This window comes from Epinephelus moara, chromosome 19 (genome assembly GCF_006386435.1).
Source record: "Epinephelus moara isolate mb chromosome 19, YSFRI_EMoa_1.0, whole genome shotgun sequence".
NCBI classification, from domain to species: Eukaryota; Metazoa; Chordata; class Actinopteri; order Perciformes; family Serranidae; genus Epinephelus; species Epinephelus moara.
The window spans coordinates 6013317-6029082 of record NC_065524.1 but is presented as its reverse complement, the minus strand read 5'-3'; the positions used below and the strand labels follow the sequence as shown (position 1 = coordinate 6029082).

The 15766-nt window shown below is 40.3% G+C and overlaps 1 protein-coding gene across 1 annotated transcript in view; it reads right to left on the bottom strand.

Moving 5' to 3' along the window:
- Nucleotides 1–15766, bottom strand: part of ncapd3 (non-SMC condensin II complex, subunit D3) — a 50692-nt gene that overhangs the window by 11918 nt on the left and 23008 nt on the right. The window contains exons 14-29 of the mRNA XM_050070672.1: nucleotides 14224–14297; nucleotides 13911–14045; nucleotides 13560–13780; nucleotides 13136–13327; nucleotides 12745–12842; nucleotides 12546–12655; nucleotides 11119–11226; nucleotides 8369–8483; nucleotides 7792–7887; nucleotides 7175–7413; nucleotides 5648–5727; nucleotides 4224–4361; nucleotides 3486–3619; nucleotides 3028–3236; nucleotides 959–1069; nucleotides 528–695 (exon numbers count right to left, since the gene is read on the bottom strand). Of these exons, the coding sequence (XP_049926629.1) occupies nucleotides 528–695; nucleotides 959–1069; nucleotides 3028–3236; nucleotides 3486–3619; nucleotides 4224–4361; nucleotides 5648–5727; nucleotides 7175–7413; nucleotides 7792–7887; nucleotides 8369–8483; nucleotides 11119–11226; nucleotides 12546–12655; nucleotides 12745–12842; nucleotides 13136–13327; nucleotides 13560–13780; nucleotides 13911–14045; nucleotides 14224–14297 (2228 nt within the window). The remainder of the gene's footprint in view (nucleotides 1–527; nucleotides 696–958; nucleotides 1070–3027; nucleotides 3237–3485; nucleotides 3620–4223; nucleotides 4362–5647; nucleotides 5728–7174; nucleotides 7414–7791; nucleotides 7888–8368; nucleotides 8484–11118; nucleotides 11227–12545; nucleotides 12656–12744; nucleotides 12843–13135; nucleotides 13328–13559; nucleotides 13781–13910; nucleotides 14046–14223; nucleotides 14298–15766) is intronic.

The following is a 15766-nucleotide window of genomic DNA, read 5'->3' as shown; positions in this document are numbered from 1 at the left end:
TCTGTCCGTCCTGGAAGAGGGATCCCTCCTCAGTTGCTCTTCCTGAGGTTTCTACCGTTTTTTCCCCGTTAAAGGGTTTTTTTTGGGGAGTTTTTCCTTATCCACTGCGAGGGTCCTAAGGACAGAGGGATGTTGTATGCTGTAAAGCCCTGTGAGGCAAATTGTGATTTGTGATATTGGGCTTCATAAATAAAATTGACTGATTGATTGAATTGATTAAATCTATTGAGTAAGGTCATTAAATACTGGCAACTGACACACATAAAAGTTTATTCTTTTAAAGTTGCACTTGAGTCTATGTGGTGTGTTCTAACCTGTGCAGTGGGAGTCCTGGTGTCTCCTGTCANGTATGCTGTAAAGCCCTGTGAGGCAAATTGTGATTTGTGATATTGGGCTTCATAAATAAAATTGACTGATTGATTGAATTGATTAAATCTATTGAGTAAGGTCATTAAATACTGGCAACTGACACACATAAAAGTTTATTCTTTTAAAGTTGCACTTGAGTCTATGTGGTGTGTTCTAACCTGTGCAGTGGGAGTCCTGGTGTCTCCTGTCAAGTTGCAGTTGTCCATCTGTTGCTCCATCTCTCTCTCCTTCTCAGACATCTTCAGAGCAAAGTCAACCTCAGCTGCCAGCTGCTCATCTCCAGAGAAAAACTCCTTAACCTCGTTACGGTAGTCCTGCATCGTCACCTGATGGGAACAATGGCGTCATGGAGAAGTGTCACACAGGTGGGTGCAGCCTTAAAGGGCTTCCTGCTCCAAGGCTCCAATAATGACTCTTTTCATAGTACAGGTTGCTGACCCCTATCTTAGGCAATTCAATACAGTAGTAAAAAAACAAAACAAAAAACTTGTAGCATATCATCTTTGTACACCTTTTTTTCTCATGGTGCCTGTCATCATGCTGCACACCAGTCGCATAGAGCATCCACGACTGCGTGCTGTAGTCTCACCTGAAGGTAGGCCATGAGGTCTCGGAGGACAGGAGAGCGTTTCTGCTCCAGCAGGTTCTTCAGACTGATGATGAGAGGAACTGAGTTCTCTATGAAGGCCTTCTTCTGAACCTGTGGATCAAAGCAGGAAGCTCAACTCAATTTTTTAATAGTATTCAACAGCTGGTACTTTTTGGAGGACGCTTGTATCATCAAACTCGTACTGTACCTGCAGCCTGATGTGGACTCACCTGCAATGTTGGGCAGTTGTGCAATACGTAGTAATGTGTTACAGTAATGTAATTACTTTAATGAGTAGTGCAATGTAGTACAATTTGTTATTCAGTAATTATATTACAGTTACTAATACCACTAACACAATTTTGATGTTTGGGGATCAAATTTTTAGCTGTCTAACCAGGAGTTAATGTAGGGTTAATATCAGTTTGGTCTCTCTGTGTTCAGTGGACACAGCAGTCCGGGATGTGCTAATGGCATATGGGTTTTAGGTAGGGGGGGTTGATAAGACTCTACCAATGGAGAGAAAATTGGGTCCTGGTAATCCCAAAGTTGTCTTATTCAGATGTGTGATGTAGGGCTGTGGTCAACCACAGAAAATCTTGGACAGCTGAAATTCTTACTCTTCAACCAACTGATTGGTCGATGGGGGGAAAAAATTTGCATGTTATCTCTGGATTAACTACATTGGCCACAGTGTGCAGCTTTTTTCTTGAGGCCAGCATATTTTTGGATTCTTTGCAATGGGAGTGCCATGTTTTGCTATAAATGCCAGCAGGATGACGAGGCGCTGAGCATCTAATCTGCTTTGAGCACTACACGTTATGCTTTTTTTCTGTTTAATGAGAGCTGAAAAATGTTCCACATTGGTTAATATGCTGCGCTGGTCACTGTCACTTTTCACCCAGCTGTCAATTCAGAGTGGAGGAGGGGCGAGACAAACACCACAGAGACCAAATGTAACATCGTATATGTAAAAGTGCTGAAGTGAACAGCAACAACAACAGCAGAGGAGAAATTCATTCTGCTGGTCACACAGAGTGGCAGGTCCATCCTTTCTCCCTACATGTTTCAGTCTTCCCCTCATCCAGAGCAAGGGTCAGAGCAAAGACTCTAGCTTAAGTACTCCGCCTTGTACTGACATTTTTACTTCTGCTGATATTCTGTATCATAGCCAGATGCAACCAAAGCATCACAGCTAGAAAAATGCTAGCACTCCCAGCTGGGCATTTTTCAGAAGAGCACCTGGTGTTTTCAGCTGGAAAACTAGAATTACAACCGTGTCACTGTATGCCTCTGCAAGTCAAGTTGCAGTTACAGTTTACATCCATGTCTGTTCAGACTCATGCAGAGTCATAACAGTAAGTAGTTCTTCAAATATAGATGTTGAATCAGCACAGTTTTAAGGTGGACACCCAAGATTAGTGTCACCAATTCAGTATCTGACCAAATGTCCCCTCTTCTGTTCCTGAGTTATGGTGCTGAATATTGGCCAGAAAACATTATGATGTCACAGTGATGTTGACCTTTGACCTTTTGGATATTAAATGTTATCATTCCATCATTTTAATGTAGCTGAGCAGAGAAATATTAGTAAAGAAATGAGTTGTGTAATGCTACTTTCACTGCTGAGTAGAGCTGTTCTGATACTGATACCAGTATTGGAAATGCCTTTGATACTGCCTAAAATGCTGGATCAGGTATGCAAGTCTATGCACCAATGCAGCAGTGTTTTAGAGACTTTATAAAATGAATAAATCCAACAACAAATGTCTTTGTGATTATTTATCCATTAATCTGAGTTAAAGGGTGTTGTTGTTGCTGGTAGCCATTAGCTGAAGCCTACTGAGTGCAAGATGAATCACATGATGCATTGGGTAACAAGTTGTTATTCCATTTTTTAAACACTTTATTTGGCTTCTTGTAACCGAAATTGGTTAGTTATCAGAATCAGTATCAGCAAGGAAAACTTATTGTCGGAACATCTTTACTGCAGAGTTATCACAGTAGTAAAGGATTGTCATTTTTTTGATGAGTAACTGATTTGAAGTAACTTAGCCCATGATACTCACCTGTGACACCACCTTCTTCTGTGCGGCCTGCAGGACAGCCTTGGCCATGGTGGCCATGTTCTCTTCCTCTGGGTCATCCCCTGTAGCACCTCCTGCTGGAGTAGATACGGCCTGCAGCTTCATCTCCTTCAGACTCAAGATGTTGAAAGTCTCTGACAAAATTTCCGCACCATCTGCATCAAGAGGTAACTCCTCGTCTGCAAAGCATGCTGGGATAGGAAAAGGCAAAAGGTTATAATTCATTTCTTTTTTCAGATTAAAACTGTTCTAGGCCCAAATTAGTGCTTTCTAACAGTCCAGAGTTCACAAAGAAATGTGTTTAGATGCCCCAAGATGTTAACTTTTCCTAAAACATCCCTGAATGAAGAAGAGCTCAATCAGTTATTTTATACTCCAAGAGAAACCACCAGAGAAAGAAAAACACTTAGACCGCTTTCTCAGTCCACACATGTGCTCACCTAAGACAGTTTGGTTGATTTTCATGGTGATGTTGAAGCGCTGGGCGTCTGTAAAGTGCTCCAACAGGAAGCGGTAGATGCGAAAACGCTTCTCGCGGTGCTGAGCTCCTTTCAGGGAGAACCGAGCCTTTTCTCTGCATCGATCAAATAAATAAGTCAATGTACTGACCAAAAAAAAAAAAAAAAAATGACTGAATGAACTTAACAAATTATACTACATGATACAAACTACTGTTTCAGTTTATTTGTCTTGTGAGATGAAACAGAATTGAATTTAAACCCAGCAAGCTATAGTCATGATTTAAACGTATTGGCTATATTTAGCTCCGATGTAGTCTAGCTACATGTAACCCAAATCTAGCCGATTTAATTTTGAAATTGATTAAATGTAATTTTCGCCATTGCAGATGGCGTGCGGTATGATATTCAATCACGTATGGAGAGTCAACAGTAATTAAAATATGTTTATCTCCATTTTTTGGACATGGTCTCTACATAGCCATATAATTGAAGACGTCTACACTTTGGCTATGGTTAGACGTCTACCAAATTTTCACTGACAGCCCAAATTCAGCCGTGATTTAGCCTAGACGTCAGGTCTTCATGTAGACGGCTATTAGACGTTTTTTAAACCAAAAAATGCTTGCTGGGAAGTTTCATCCTTGAAAATAATCACAGCGAAGGAAAAAAAAAGCTAAATGTGGAGTTGACAGAATCAATATCTACACAGCTTCTTACCTCTCACTTTGAGGGAACTTGTTGTAGGACTTGTGTTTGTTGTAGGAGTTGAAGTGGAAGATGCACTCGATGAAGTGCTGGCTGAACATTTCTGGGTTCTTCTTTAGCAGCAGGTGGAGCAGGCAGTATTCGCACAAACTGGAACAGGAAACAGGAGGCGCTCAGGTTTGATATTGTGGTGCATTTACTTAGGTGCTCAGAACAATTTTAGAGCTAAGCACGTGTATTTCATCATCAGTTCATGTGCAGTGCCTCATATAGCAGATAATACAGTATGGCTCATATGGAGAAAATGTTTGTGCGCTATAATCTTTGTCTCAGACATTACAATAGTGAAACAACGATTTAGGTATAAAATGTCACACTTTGTTTGTTGTAGATGATTCCTAGACCCAAAGAATAAATAATAGTATAGAATAAATAATAATCCCACCGGTTAATAAACTTAAATAACTTATTACTGATTACAGTAGACATTTTACAGAAAAGATATTCAGCACTGACGCTCAATATCTGCAGAGCACTTTATTAAGTTATTCCTAATGCATGTTCCTGGTTCCCAGGAGGGAGCCCTTCTGTGTGGAGTTTGCATGTTCTTCCCGTGTCAGTGTGGGTTTTCTCCGGGTACTCCAGCTTCCTCCCACAGTCCAAAGACATGCAGGTTGGGGATAGGTTAATTGGTGACTCTAAATTGTCCGTAGGTGTGAATGTGAGCATGGATGGTTGTCTGTCTCTATGTGTCAGCCCTGCGATAGTCTGGCGACCTGTCCAGGGTGTACCCTGCCTCTCTCCCAATGTCAGCTGGGATAGGCTCCAGCCCCCCCACGACCCTCAAGAGGATAAGCAGTTACGAAAATAGATGAATGGATTGTAGCATCTGCTGTTCCACTAATTATTGATTTAAAAAAAAAAAACCTGATGCTGACCAACAGCTACTGGATGCGTTGTGAGTTGTTGGGGAATGACAGAGATAACCTTTGATTCAGCAACATGTTTAAATAGTCTCCCCTGTTATCGCCAGAAGCAGCAGATATTTCTACAGTTTAAGGTGCATCTCAAAAGAAGCAAAGAGAAAGAGAATGGCAAGCGCTTGGTCTGTGGATGAAACACAAGCCTTGCCTCCTATTTGTAGAGGGAATCCTGCGTACATTTGTACAGTGCAGAGAGAAATTTAATAACACCCTGACAAAAGTACAAGAAAGTTGTTTACCACAGTAACATCAGTGGGCCGGACAAAAAACTGTTCCACTGGTTCACAAGCACAAGTGTGTCATCAGTTAAAGACACACCTTCAAGCAGGTAGTCCTGAATCCCTGCGGCACTGGGCTGACATGAAAAGTCAGACTGAGTCAAGCCAAGCCAACACATGTGTATGGAAAGGACTATTAGTCATCATCTTGCTATCTATGCACAGAGTGATCTACCTTGCGATGGCAGGGACCAGGTCGACCAGCGCCACCATGAAGCGAAAGAAGAGAGAGCCCTTCCATTTCACAAATTCCTCCTAGAAAAAGAATAAAGGCAATTAGAGGAAGACATTAAAAAACACAGTTTGCTAATAGATTCCCAGAGAACAGCCTAGTGGCATGAAAGAGGAAGGCAGAGCTAACTGGTGCAGAATATTCCACCAGGTGGACCAAGATTAAAGGATTAAAAAGTGGCAACCTTTTTGGTGTCCAGTTTGTCAACTTGAACAACTATGAGCTGATTCTTGATTGAGATTTTCATCAGCAATCAGATGTTTCTTAAGCCATTATTTTCAATCTCAATCAAATTCACTGTGTGGAACTGATAATAAAAATATTTCTCTCACAATGGTTTTAATTGTCCTCTTGGTGTCAAAGTTTAAGTCCAGCCCATTTTAATTGATGTTTGACAAATGCAAGGGAGCTGAGAATACTTTGAATATATTAGAGGACCTATTGTGCTCAATTTTCAGGTTCATACTTGTATTTGGGGTTTCTACAGGAACATGTTTACATGGTTTAATGGTCAAAAAAAGACGTTATTTTCCACATACTGTCTGAGCTGGAACACCCGTCTGTTTAAGCCCCGCTTCTGAAATGCCAAGTCTGCTCCAATGAGTCAGTTTATCACGTCTCACACACATGCACCATCATTACAGCATAGCAACATAGTATAACGACATTTCCTCCCATATAAAATCACAAATAAAAGCTTCTCCACTAAAATCTTTACAACCAGACATGTGATCTAAAATAAGGGACAAATTAACATCTGCCACTAAGATTACAGGTTTCCCTGACGTTAGCATGTTGCTACATGTAGCTATGTACTTGCAACCAGGGAATGACTATAATGCAGTAACTATAGTGCCATTTTCTGCAAAGAAAAAAATCACCAATAAATGTTTTTAAAACCAAATTCTTTACATCCAGACACGTTCCAGTAGGAATCTGATCTGAAATCAGGGAGATATTAACATCTGAAACAAGATTAGAAGTTTCCCTGACGTTAGCATGTAGCTACATGTAGCAGCATATGTAATGTAAACCCTTGCAGTAGTGGCCAAAAGCAGATGACCCTATATCGAAATCAGTCACACAGTCTTCACAGTCTGAAGCCTGAGGGTTTTGCCCACAGAGATTAATTTTATATACAGTATGTTTGCCTAATTACTTGAAACTTTAGTAACGTTTAATATGAACGTCAGACACTGACAGAAAATAAGGAAGTATAACAGTTCCCATTTCAACTGAACTGAGTTTCAAATGCCTTTGCTGTTGCTAATTTATAATTCAGTATTTTCAAATAGCGTTTGTTGCTTTTATATAAAGTCAACTGAAGAAAATTTGAGACAGTAACATGGCCTTGGACTTAAAATTATAGATGCTGATATAACCCAATTTCTGTTACATGAAACTACAATGAGTAATGAAATACATTTTTCAGACTGCAGCCCAGTGTAGAATATGTAGAACACTTCCCACCTGGAGCAGGTTGGTCAGCATGATGAGAGTCTGCTCCCTGATGACAGCTTCATTGTCTCGCAGACAAGCTGAGATGTTGGGGATGTAGTGATCCACAATGTTGGTGTATCGAACACACAGATCACACATAATCACAACCACATTGTTGCGCACAGCCACCTCGGTGCCAACCTCCAGCTCCCTGGCAAACACCGGCAGGTACTTCTGGACTAGTTCCTCATGCTGCAGACACAGTTTACCTGAACCACACAGACGCCAATGGAGACAATGGAAACACTCAGTTACAAAGTCCCTCACATATAAGATAAAGCACAACCGTAGAAATATACATATAAACAGTACATACATATATACACATACACCTACTTATGTGTGAAACACTGACAAGATTTAAAGCACACAGCAAAAAGAAACAAACCTAAAGGCAGAGATAATCATAAAAAGGCTAACTTATAGAAGTGAGTTTTCAGCAACTGCTTAAAACCAACCACAGATTCAGTCAGAATTCTGACTTTTAACTCAGAACTCAAATATAATTTCTACATGTGGCCCTAATCATTGTCCGTATGAAATGAACACAAAGCAGACAGATATAAACTGAGAGATGGACAGTTTACCTAAAGCAATGACTCCATGAGCTCTGACTCTGGTAGACAGAGAGTTTGCTTTGAACTGAGACAGGGGCAGAGATGCTGGCAGCTCCTCAGGACACTCTGTCAATGATCAACATACAGACCAAGTCATGCATCATACCACAGAATACATTTAATATTTTCTGTTACATTTTTAAGCCCATATGTGTAGGGTTGTGTTTGTTACTTTGGCTTCTTCTAAAAGTGGTATAGAAAATACACTGTAGCACAGAGCAAAGCACTCTACCTAAGCAATATTTTTTCAATTTCACGTTCTTATGTAATATTTATATGGAAAATAATACATTTTCTTCAAGAACTGGAGCTGCTCAAAAAGGAAGGAATCAAGTTAAATCTTGATTGGGTAACTTCGAGCACTATTTTACCACAATTGGCTGGTGGGAGGAGTACACCTGATAACACCACTTGTCTCACAATTCTTTCTGCTAACCTCCAAACCAGGTGTCAAGATGTTCAGTCAGAACACACAGAGAAACATTTCAGAGCCTGTTGATTTGAAAGAGACAGTATCTCTGTTTCTAAAGTTGTCCTTTCTCCGTACCTGCCAGTTTGCCAGAGTGTGTTGTGAGGACGGATTCCACCAGCAACACTGTCCTTTTGCCAACCTTGGCAGGACAGTGGAGTGACGCCACACCCAGGGTGTGGAGGTGTTTTACCTGGAAGAGAGAGCGTTTTCATCTATATCAAGTACTGATCTGGCATGGTGCAGCACCCTGAGTGAGTAATATGACCCATCCACACTAATTTGCAAACATATCTTTTTCAGCCCTGCATCCAGAATAAATGCCCCAAAACTAAGCTTTTCCAACATGCTGTTGTCTGTAACTTCTATGGTGACCTTCTATTCTAAATGTTAATGTAGTACAATCCAAGCAGAGCTGTTGTCAGAAACCTGGACTTTCACTGATTTTATCAGATGAGGCAGTGACTCTACAATAAAGATTTCATCACTGCAGTGCAGCAGCTTGAGAATGACTTCTGGCTGACAAGGAGTGTGTATGAGCGGTGATTAAATAGCTATTTCATCCTTGTTCAGTTGTCTGACAAGAGAAACAGATACAGCTGTATTAAACACAGTTGAGGTAAATGAACAGAGGTGTAACAGGCTGACACTCGGCAGAGTAACTGACTGTGAGTAGCCTGTTCAGTCACAGATGACTGTGTAGTAGCAAGGTTAAAGAAGACAGCTGTCTGCTTTCTCCATTATTAGCCTGATCTTATGTTAATTTTGTGATAAAATAATAATAATAATTTGGTCAGCTGGGCTGTCTGTCTCACTCACTCTACACCAGATGTTGGCAGCAGTGTTGGGGAGTGTTGTTCCAGTAATATATTACATTTTAGCATTAACAAAGCAGGATCCAACAGGATTTCGGGTAATATTATTACATTTACAATGTCAGATAATGCATTACCCCCCGAAATAAACTGTTGCAATTGTATGTGCAAGTCATAAGGTAGTCTCAAATCATAACCTTCAAGTCTAAAGCAAGTCCCAAGTCACTGTGGTGAAAATCAAGCAAGTCAAGTCAAGTCCTTGCTATAAGTCAAGCAAGTCGAGTCAAGTCATTGGTCAGGTCAAGCGAGTCACAAGTCAAGTCATACTCACAAACTCATAAAGATAACATAACATAAACTGCATCTAGTGGTGGAATGTAACTAAACACATTTACTCAGGTACTATAAGAGTCTTTTCCTCTCATGCCACCGTCTACCTCTACTACACTACATTTACCTGACCATTTTAGTTACTAGTTACTTTACAAATGAACCCACATGTATCATGCAGATAGAATTGAATAAAACCACATGATGAAGCTCATGATGCCGCTGTACATACTGCCATTCCTCCGAGGAGAACCGCAGGCAGAAGGACAGAGCTGTGGTAGTGTGGGAACAAATATCAGCTGGCGGGTCTTCCTTGATATATGCATCATCGTATTTTAAAAACAAAACATAACTTCTCTATGTCTAGAAAAATACAAATATTAAATAAAGTCATGAATACCAAGTCCAAGTCAAGTCGAGTCTTTCATCAGTTTGCAACTCGAGTTGGACTTGAGTCAAGTCATATGACTTGAGTCCCCCGCTTCTGCCTACAACTGCAGAGCAACACTGGCACACAGCCCCGTTCTTCTGCATAACTCTGGTGCTGCTGTAGCTGACCAGCACACTGGGAACCAGCAGGTGGGTCCTCCAGCTCCAGTGTTTTAATTTGCACCCATCATAGTGACTTAATCGCAGGCCAGTCAGTTAGTTGTGCTGACCTCAACATTTGTTTATTGTGTTTCATATCGTAGGCCCACGAATATTTATCCTATCTCATAATTTACAGACTTTGATCCTCTGCCTGACCCTCACTGCTTCCAAGGCTATTCATATATTTTGAAAAGTCTAGGCTAGTCAACTGTTCTGCATGATCACACTATTATTAATATAAACAAGGGATTTTAATACAAAGTGGTAACCACTGTATGTGAATGCATGACTTGGTCAGACCTGCGCAGCACTGGATTTGAAATGAACTGTAACGAACTGGAGCTTCAGTGCTTTGATAAGCTGCTGTGAAAACACCATGACCTTCATCCATTTAAAATGAACATTAGTTCTTCTGAGCTCATTTTGGTGAAAGTAAAGCAAAAGTAGTGTAATAAGTAACTTATTACTCTACACAGAGAGTAATATTTTTAAGTAATGTATTACTTTAAAATGAAGGTAAATAGTAATATGTAATATATTGCATTTTTAGAGTAACTTGTCCAACACTGGCTGGCGGTGATGCTGTTTTGTTGTTTGCCAACTGAAAAGGAGGCAAAGAGGAAGAGACTAAGCTATTTTATGTTGAGGTGTTTATTGTGGACAGAAGTCTCTTCAAAAACAATATGTAAACCCTGTAAAAACAGCATTTTAAAAATAAGGGCTCTAGAAAAATTGCACAGGGAATATTTCACCATTTTATGACATTATTAACAAAACAATTTGAGATAGAGAATACAATAGGCAGACTAATAGATAATCATTAGTTGCAGCCCTATTTGAGACCAGCAGCGAGATTGTGTGTTACCTTGCTCCTATCTCAGAGCAATCAGAGACTAGGGTGAGCAGTGGATGGTTTTGAGAGATACATGTCTTACAGCTACTCAGATAAAATAAATCATACCTTTTAAAAACCAGATATCTTTCAGGCCAGTGTTTAACAAACAACAGCAACAGGTTAATACTGAAAGCTGAATTTTAACCTGCATGGTAAAGAAGGTAAGAAGGAAATGAAAGCGGAGGGTTATAGCTCACCATCAGTTCCTCATTGAAATTCTGTGCTCCCTTTTCGCTCAGGATGATGCTGGCTAAATAAGCCTCACAGATCGACACCAGTTCACCACAGTGCTGGTCCAGAAACGCCTTAAGTAAACAAAATAAATCACCTTTAACATGACAGAAACTACAAGTGGGAATCAGGGCTGAGTCATGTTCTGATCAAATCAGGACAGACGCTGATGTGACATACGGCATTTTAGGAGAATAATTATATTTGGCTGATAAGCTGTGACTGCCTGTGCTCTGAAGTTTTGATTCTGTAGAAAATCCCAAATTATACAAAAATAAAGCCATAAAAAGTGTTTGGGAAGCATGAAAACAGTTTAGGATTTAATCCCACAAGCCATCATTTAAAAACATAACATCGTCAATATCAGACCGACACTGGACAAGCCTAGGGCTGCACAGTATGCTAAGAGAATTGTATTGCAATTATGTTGACAAATGCTGCAATTGCAATATGAGTTGTGATTTTAGTGGCAATGGTAATTTTGCATATCCCTTTCACTGAAAAAACATAACAAATGATGATGATGCCATATTTGCTGGGGTCTGTACTGAAGAAGCATGTACTCTTACGTCTGGAATTTGTGAGCCAGGACATGTCTGTAGCACCACAAGGCTTTTTTTTAAATTTTTTTTTTATAATGGTATGTCATGAAACATTTTACATTTTTCAAAAAGTTGCCGCTCCTGCAGTTTGGATAATGCACTTGGCCATATTGTGATTTCAATAATATTTTGATTACTTGTGCAGCTCTAGTCAAGCCCCAGACCCTCAGGCAAGCCTTCTTGCTAGGCTGGACGACAGAGGTGCTTTTGGGTGCTCCGAAGATCCCAACGAGCCTAGAAGTATGTGTGTGCCAATTTGTGTTCACTCCCATGCAGAAGACAGTTACCACGTGAGTGAGTGTGTGTTTTTGAAATGGAGATGAGTCAGGATGTTAAATACTCAGTTAAAAAAAATAAAAATAAAAAATAATTATTTATTAAATTTTATTTAGTGAGATGTTGTCATGTTTTGAAGGATAATGTGTAAAGCTCATGGTTCGCAAACGCAGTATTTTTTTTCGAACAACCTTTAACCTTGAAGATTAAACTGTGCTCAATTTTGACTGTTTTCTGAGTGTTTTCCTACTTTTAGACCAGTCTATGTTTAACTTCCATTTAATTGTCAGGGAAAAAAAATAGTCATCTGGAACATCCCCAGTGCCTTGGCTTTCGATCCTTAGTAGCAGAGCTAACAGTGCTGTCTTCTGACCTGTGGCAGGGGTAGACCTTTGATTTACATTTTGGACCCTAACATTGTTATTTATGAAACTATGCAGAAAATAAAAACCTTAATTACTGTGCTGCCATACTGTATATCAGCAGCTGTAAAGTGAAAAAACAAGATCTCCAACCTGAGTCTGTTTGACATCTTCACTGCAGCCAAGTTGATAAAGAGTCTCCACAGCAGCTGAGATCACCTCCAGAGACAAAGTAAAAGCCTTTAACCATGACATCAGATCACCTGGAGACAGAAACAGATGAAGAGAGAGATTATGTAGGTTCCATACTCCTCCTGTAAATTTACCCATCATCCCATACACATTCACTTACCAACTATCCTGTCTTTGGTGTCCTCATTCAAATGTGTGGTGATGTCTCCCATCACACTCAGGATGTGACAGCAGGTTGTCACATTTACATCCTTTGAACTAAGAAAAAAAAATAGAATTATCGCCACAGCAACCTTGACCTTTGACCTTCAACCACCACCTTCTAATCAGTTCATTCTTGAGTCTAAGTGGACGTTTGCTATTGCTTTTACATGAATGGGTAGAAGGCACATACATACTGACCACACGAAAACATAATACTTACGGCTACAGCCATTGCCCCCGCCGAGGCATAATAAATAAATAAAAATGATCCAGGTAACACTGAATTCCCCGCTGAAAATAAAACGAGTTTGTATATGTTGTCAATGAATATTATGTGTCCCTCTCACCTGACCATGCTGTCCCAGGTGTCCAAGATCTTGCCATAGGGCAGTTTGGGGGACGAAGCAACAACCTTAGAGAGCAGCAGCCAGGCTCCAGCGGCATGGTCAGCCTCAGTGTGTGAGATCAGGTTGGTGATGAACGTCTTTGTGAATTTGTTCTGCTTGGACCAGATAGTGAAGGCCCTGCTGAAGTATTGGCTGAAGACCCAAGACAAAAAACAAAATCAGTAACAGCTGTGGTGACGTGATTTTTCACCATACAATGAGGCTATTGGAAGGTCAGTTTTGTAAAATTAAACTTTTGCATTTCTTGTGTTTTGACCATTTTCAATCTAAATACAAATATAAAAGTATTCAGTATTTCACACAATTTCTGCTTAATTACTTATGTTGTACGAAAACAAACTGTACTGAATGTAGTTGGTCCAACCTGAGGTTCCTGCACTCGTGACAGAGCAGGCCCAGCAGATCCCAGGTCAGCCTCTGACTGGCATCCAGGTGGTGGTTGGCAGAGTATGGTTTGACCTGGCTGAGCAGCATCTGGTCCAGAGCCTCCAGGGCCTTGTCCTGTACTGAGTTCTCAGAGTCCACCACAGCTGGCACCACACCCTGCAGCCATGCCTTCTGCACCACACTGCACTCTGGTTTAGCCTGGTGGTCAGAGGAAATATAAAATGTGTGATGCATTTTCTTCTCTATTTTCTCATCACTAGATTGCTTGAACAGGTAATCACCATGCAAACTGTTTTAGCGTCTCTTAGAGCTGCTGGGTAAGACTCACAGTGAGCAGCTCTCCCACGCACTGCAGGGCCTTCTTCTTCACAGACACAGCCGGGTCTCTGCAGCGCTCCGACAGTGTAGCCAGGTTATCCCAGGTCATGGGGATCACATTGTGCTTCAGAAGACCCACCAAGGCCTGTGGAGTACCGGCAAAGCACAAAGGTTAAAGGTCATCTGTGTATCTCTTTGTTCACCAAAAGCATGCTGCACACAAAGTCAGGTTGAAACACATGTACTAGTGGCTGATCAGGTACTGTACTCATCATTATTTGGATTTGAAACATGAAGCTGTGGCAAAACCCAGTTCTTGATACCTGCAGTGCAGATTTTCTCACGTTAGTCTTGGAGTCTTTCACCCGCCGCAGGAGCAGAGCCAGGTTCTCTTTCACTGCATCAAAAATTGATAACACATGTCTTTGAGTCAATGTCAGACTTTGAGTGTATAATAAAACCAAACCAAATTTATTTTCACATACAATCGTACATAGCACAAGTTAGGACTGGGTGATCAAACAGGCTCGATAGGGGATTGCAATAAAATCCATGATAACGATGACAAGCTTTGGAAATCTTTTCTCAATATGGATTGATCTAACAGCCTATCACACAGTTGAAATAAACGCGACAACAGTCACTCAGTCTGCAGCCTCTAGTCTCTGCATCTGCTTTGTTATTGTCTACACACACAGACAGCAGCATAACTTCAGAGCAGAAGCCACAGTGGAGGAAATGTAACAGACTTTAGGATATGTATTTTACTGGAGTCAGCAATGACAATGTTCACTGTTAGCGCGCAACAACAGGGAGACAGTATGACAGAAAAACTACATGAACCAAAATCACTTACTTAGGGTAAGGGACAATTTTGCCCAAATATTTATTGTAACATAAAACGTGACTTGTTTGGGCAAGTTAAAAAGTTAGATGATCTACTTCAAATGAAGAAATGTTTTAAAACTTTCTGGAGCTGAACACATGGGAAACAATGAATATATTATATCGTCATAAAAATATCCATTTGGTTTGCCTTGTAAAAAGCTTGTTCATTTGTCAGTTGATTGCATGTGGTAAATGTATATCAGCCTGATATGTGTGATGTTCATGCAAGAAGCATTGGGTAAATTATTTTAAAAAGTATAATTACTGCCCCGCAGTTGTATGCCTCTGTGCACCACTCAAGTTTCTCTCACAGTTTACATCCATGTCTGTGAAAACATGGCTGCTTCACACATAGAAGATCTGTACAATCAGCACAGTTTCAAGGTGGACATCCATGATTAGTGTCACCAATTAAGTATTTGACCAAAAATTCCCCCCACTGTACCTGAGACATGACGTTGAAAAATGGCCAGAACAGTGTTTAATGCAGAACATTATGATGTCACAGTGAAGGTGACATTTGACCTTTTGGAAATAAACTCTCATCGCTTCATTATTTTATCCTATTAGACATTTGTGTGAAATGTTGTTATAATTAGAATATGAATTCTTGAGTTATGGCCCAAAACATATTTTGTGAGGTAACACTGATCTTGACCTTTGACCACAAAATTCTAATCAGTGTATTCTTCAGTCCAAGTGGACATTTGTGCCAAATTTGAATTCCTTCAAGCTGCTCTTGAGATATCACTTTCATGTGAAAGAGACGGATGTAAGGTCACAGCAACTTGCAGATATGTTAGAGTGCATCATAGCACTGAGACAGCACTAGTTAAAATTACAAATGACCTTCTGATTGCTTCAGACAAAGGACTTGTCTCTGTACTTGTTTTATTAGATCTTAGTGCGGCGTTTGACACAATTGACCATCAAATTCTACTGCAGAGACTGGATCACTTAATTGGCCTAAAAGGTTCT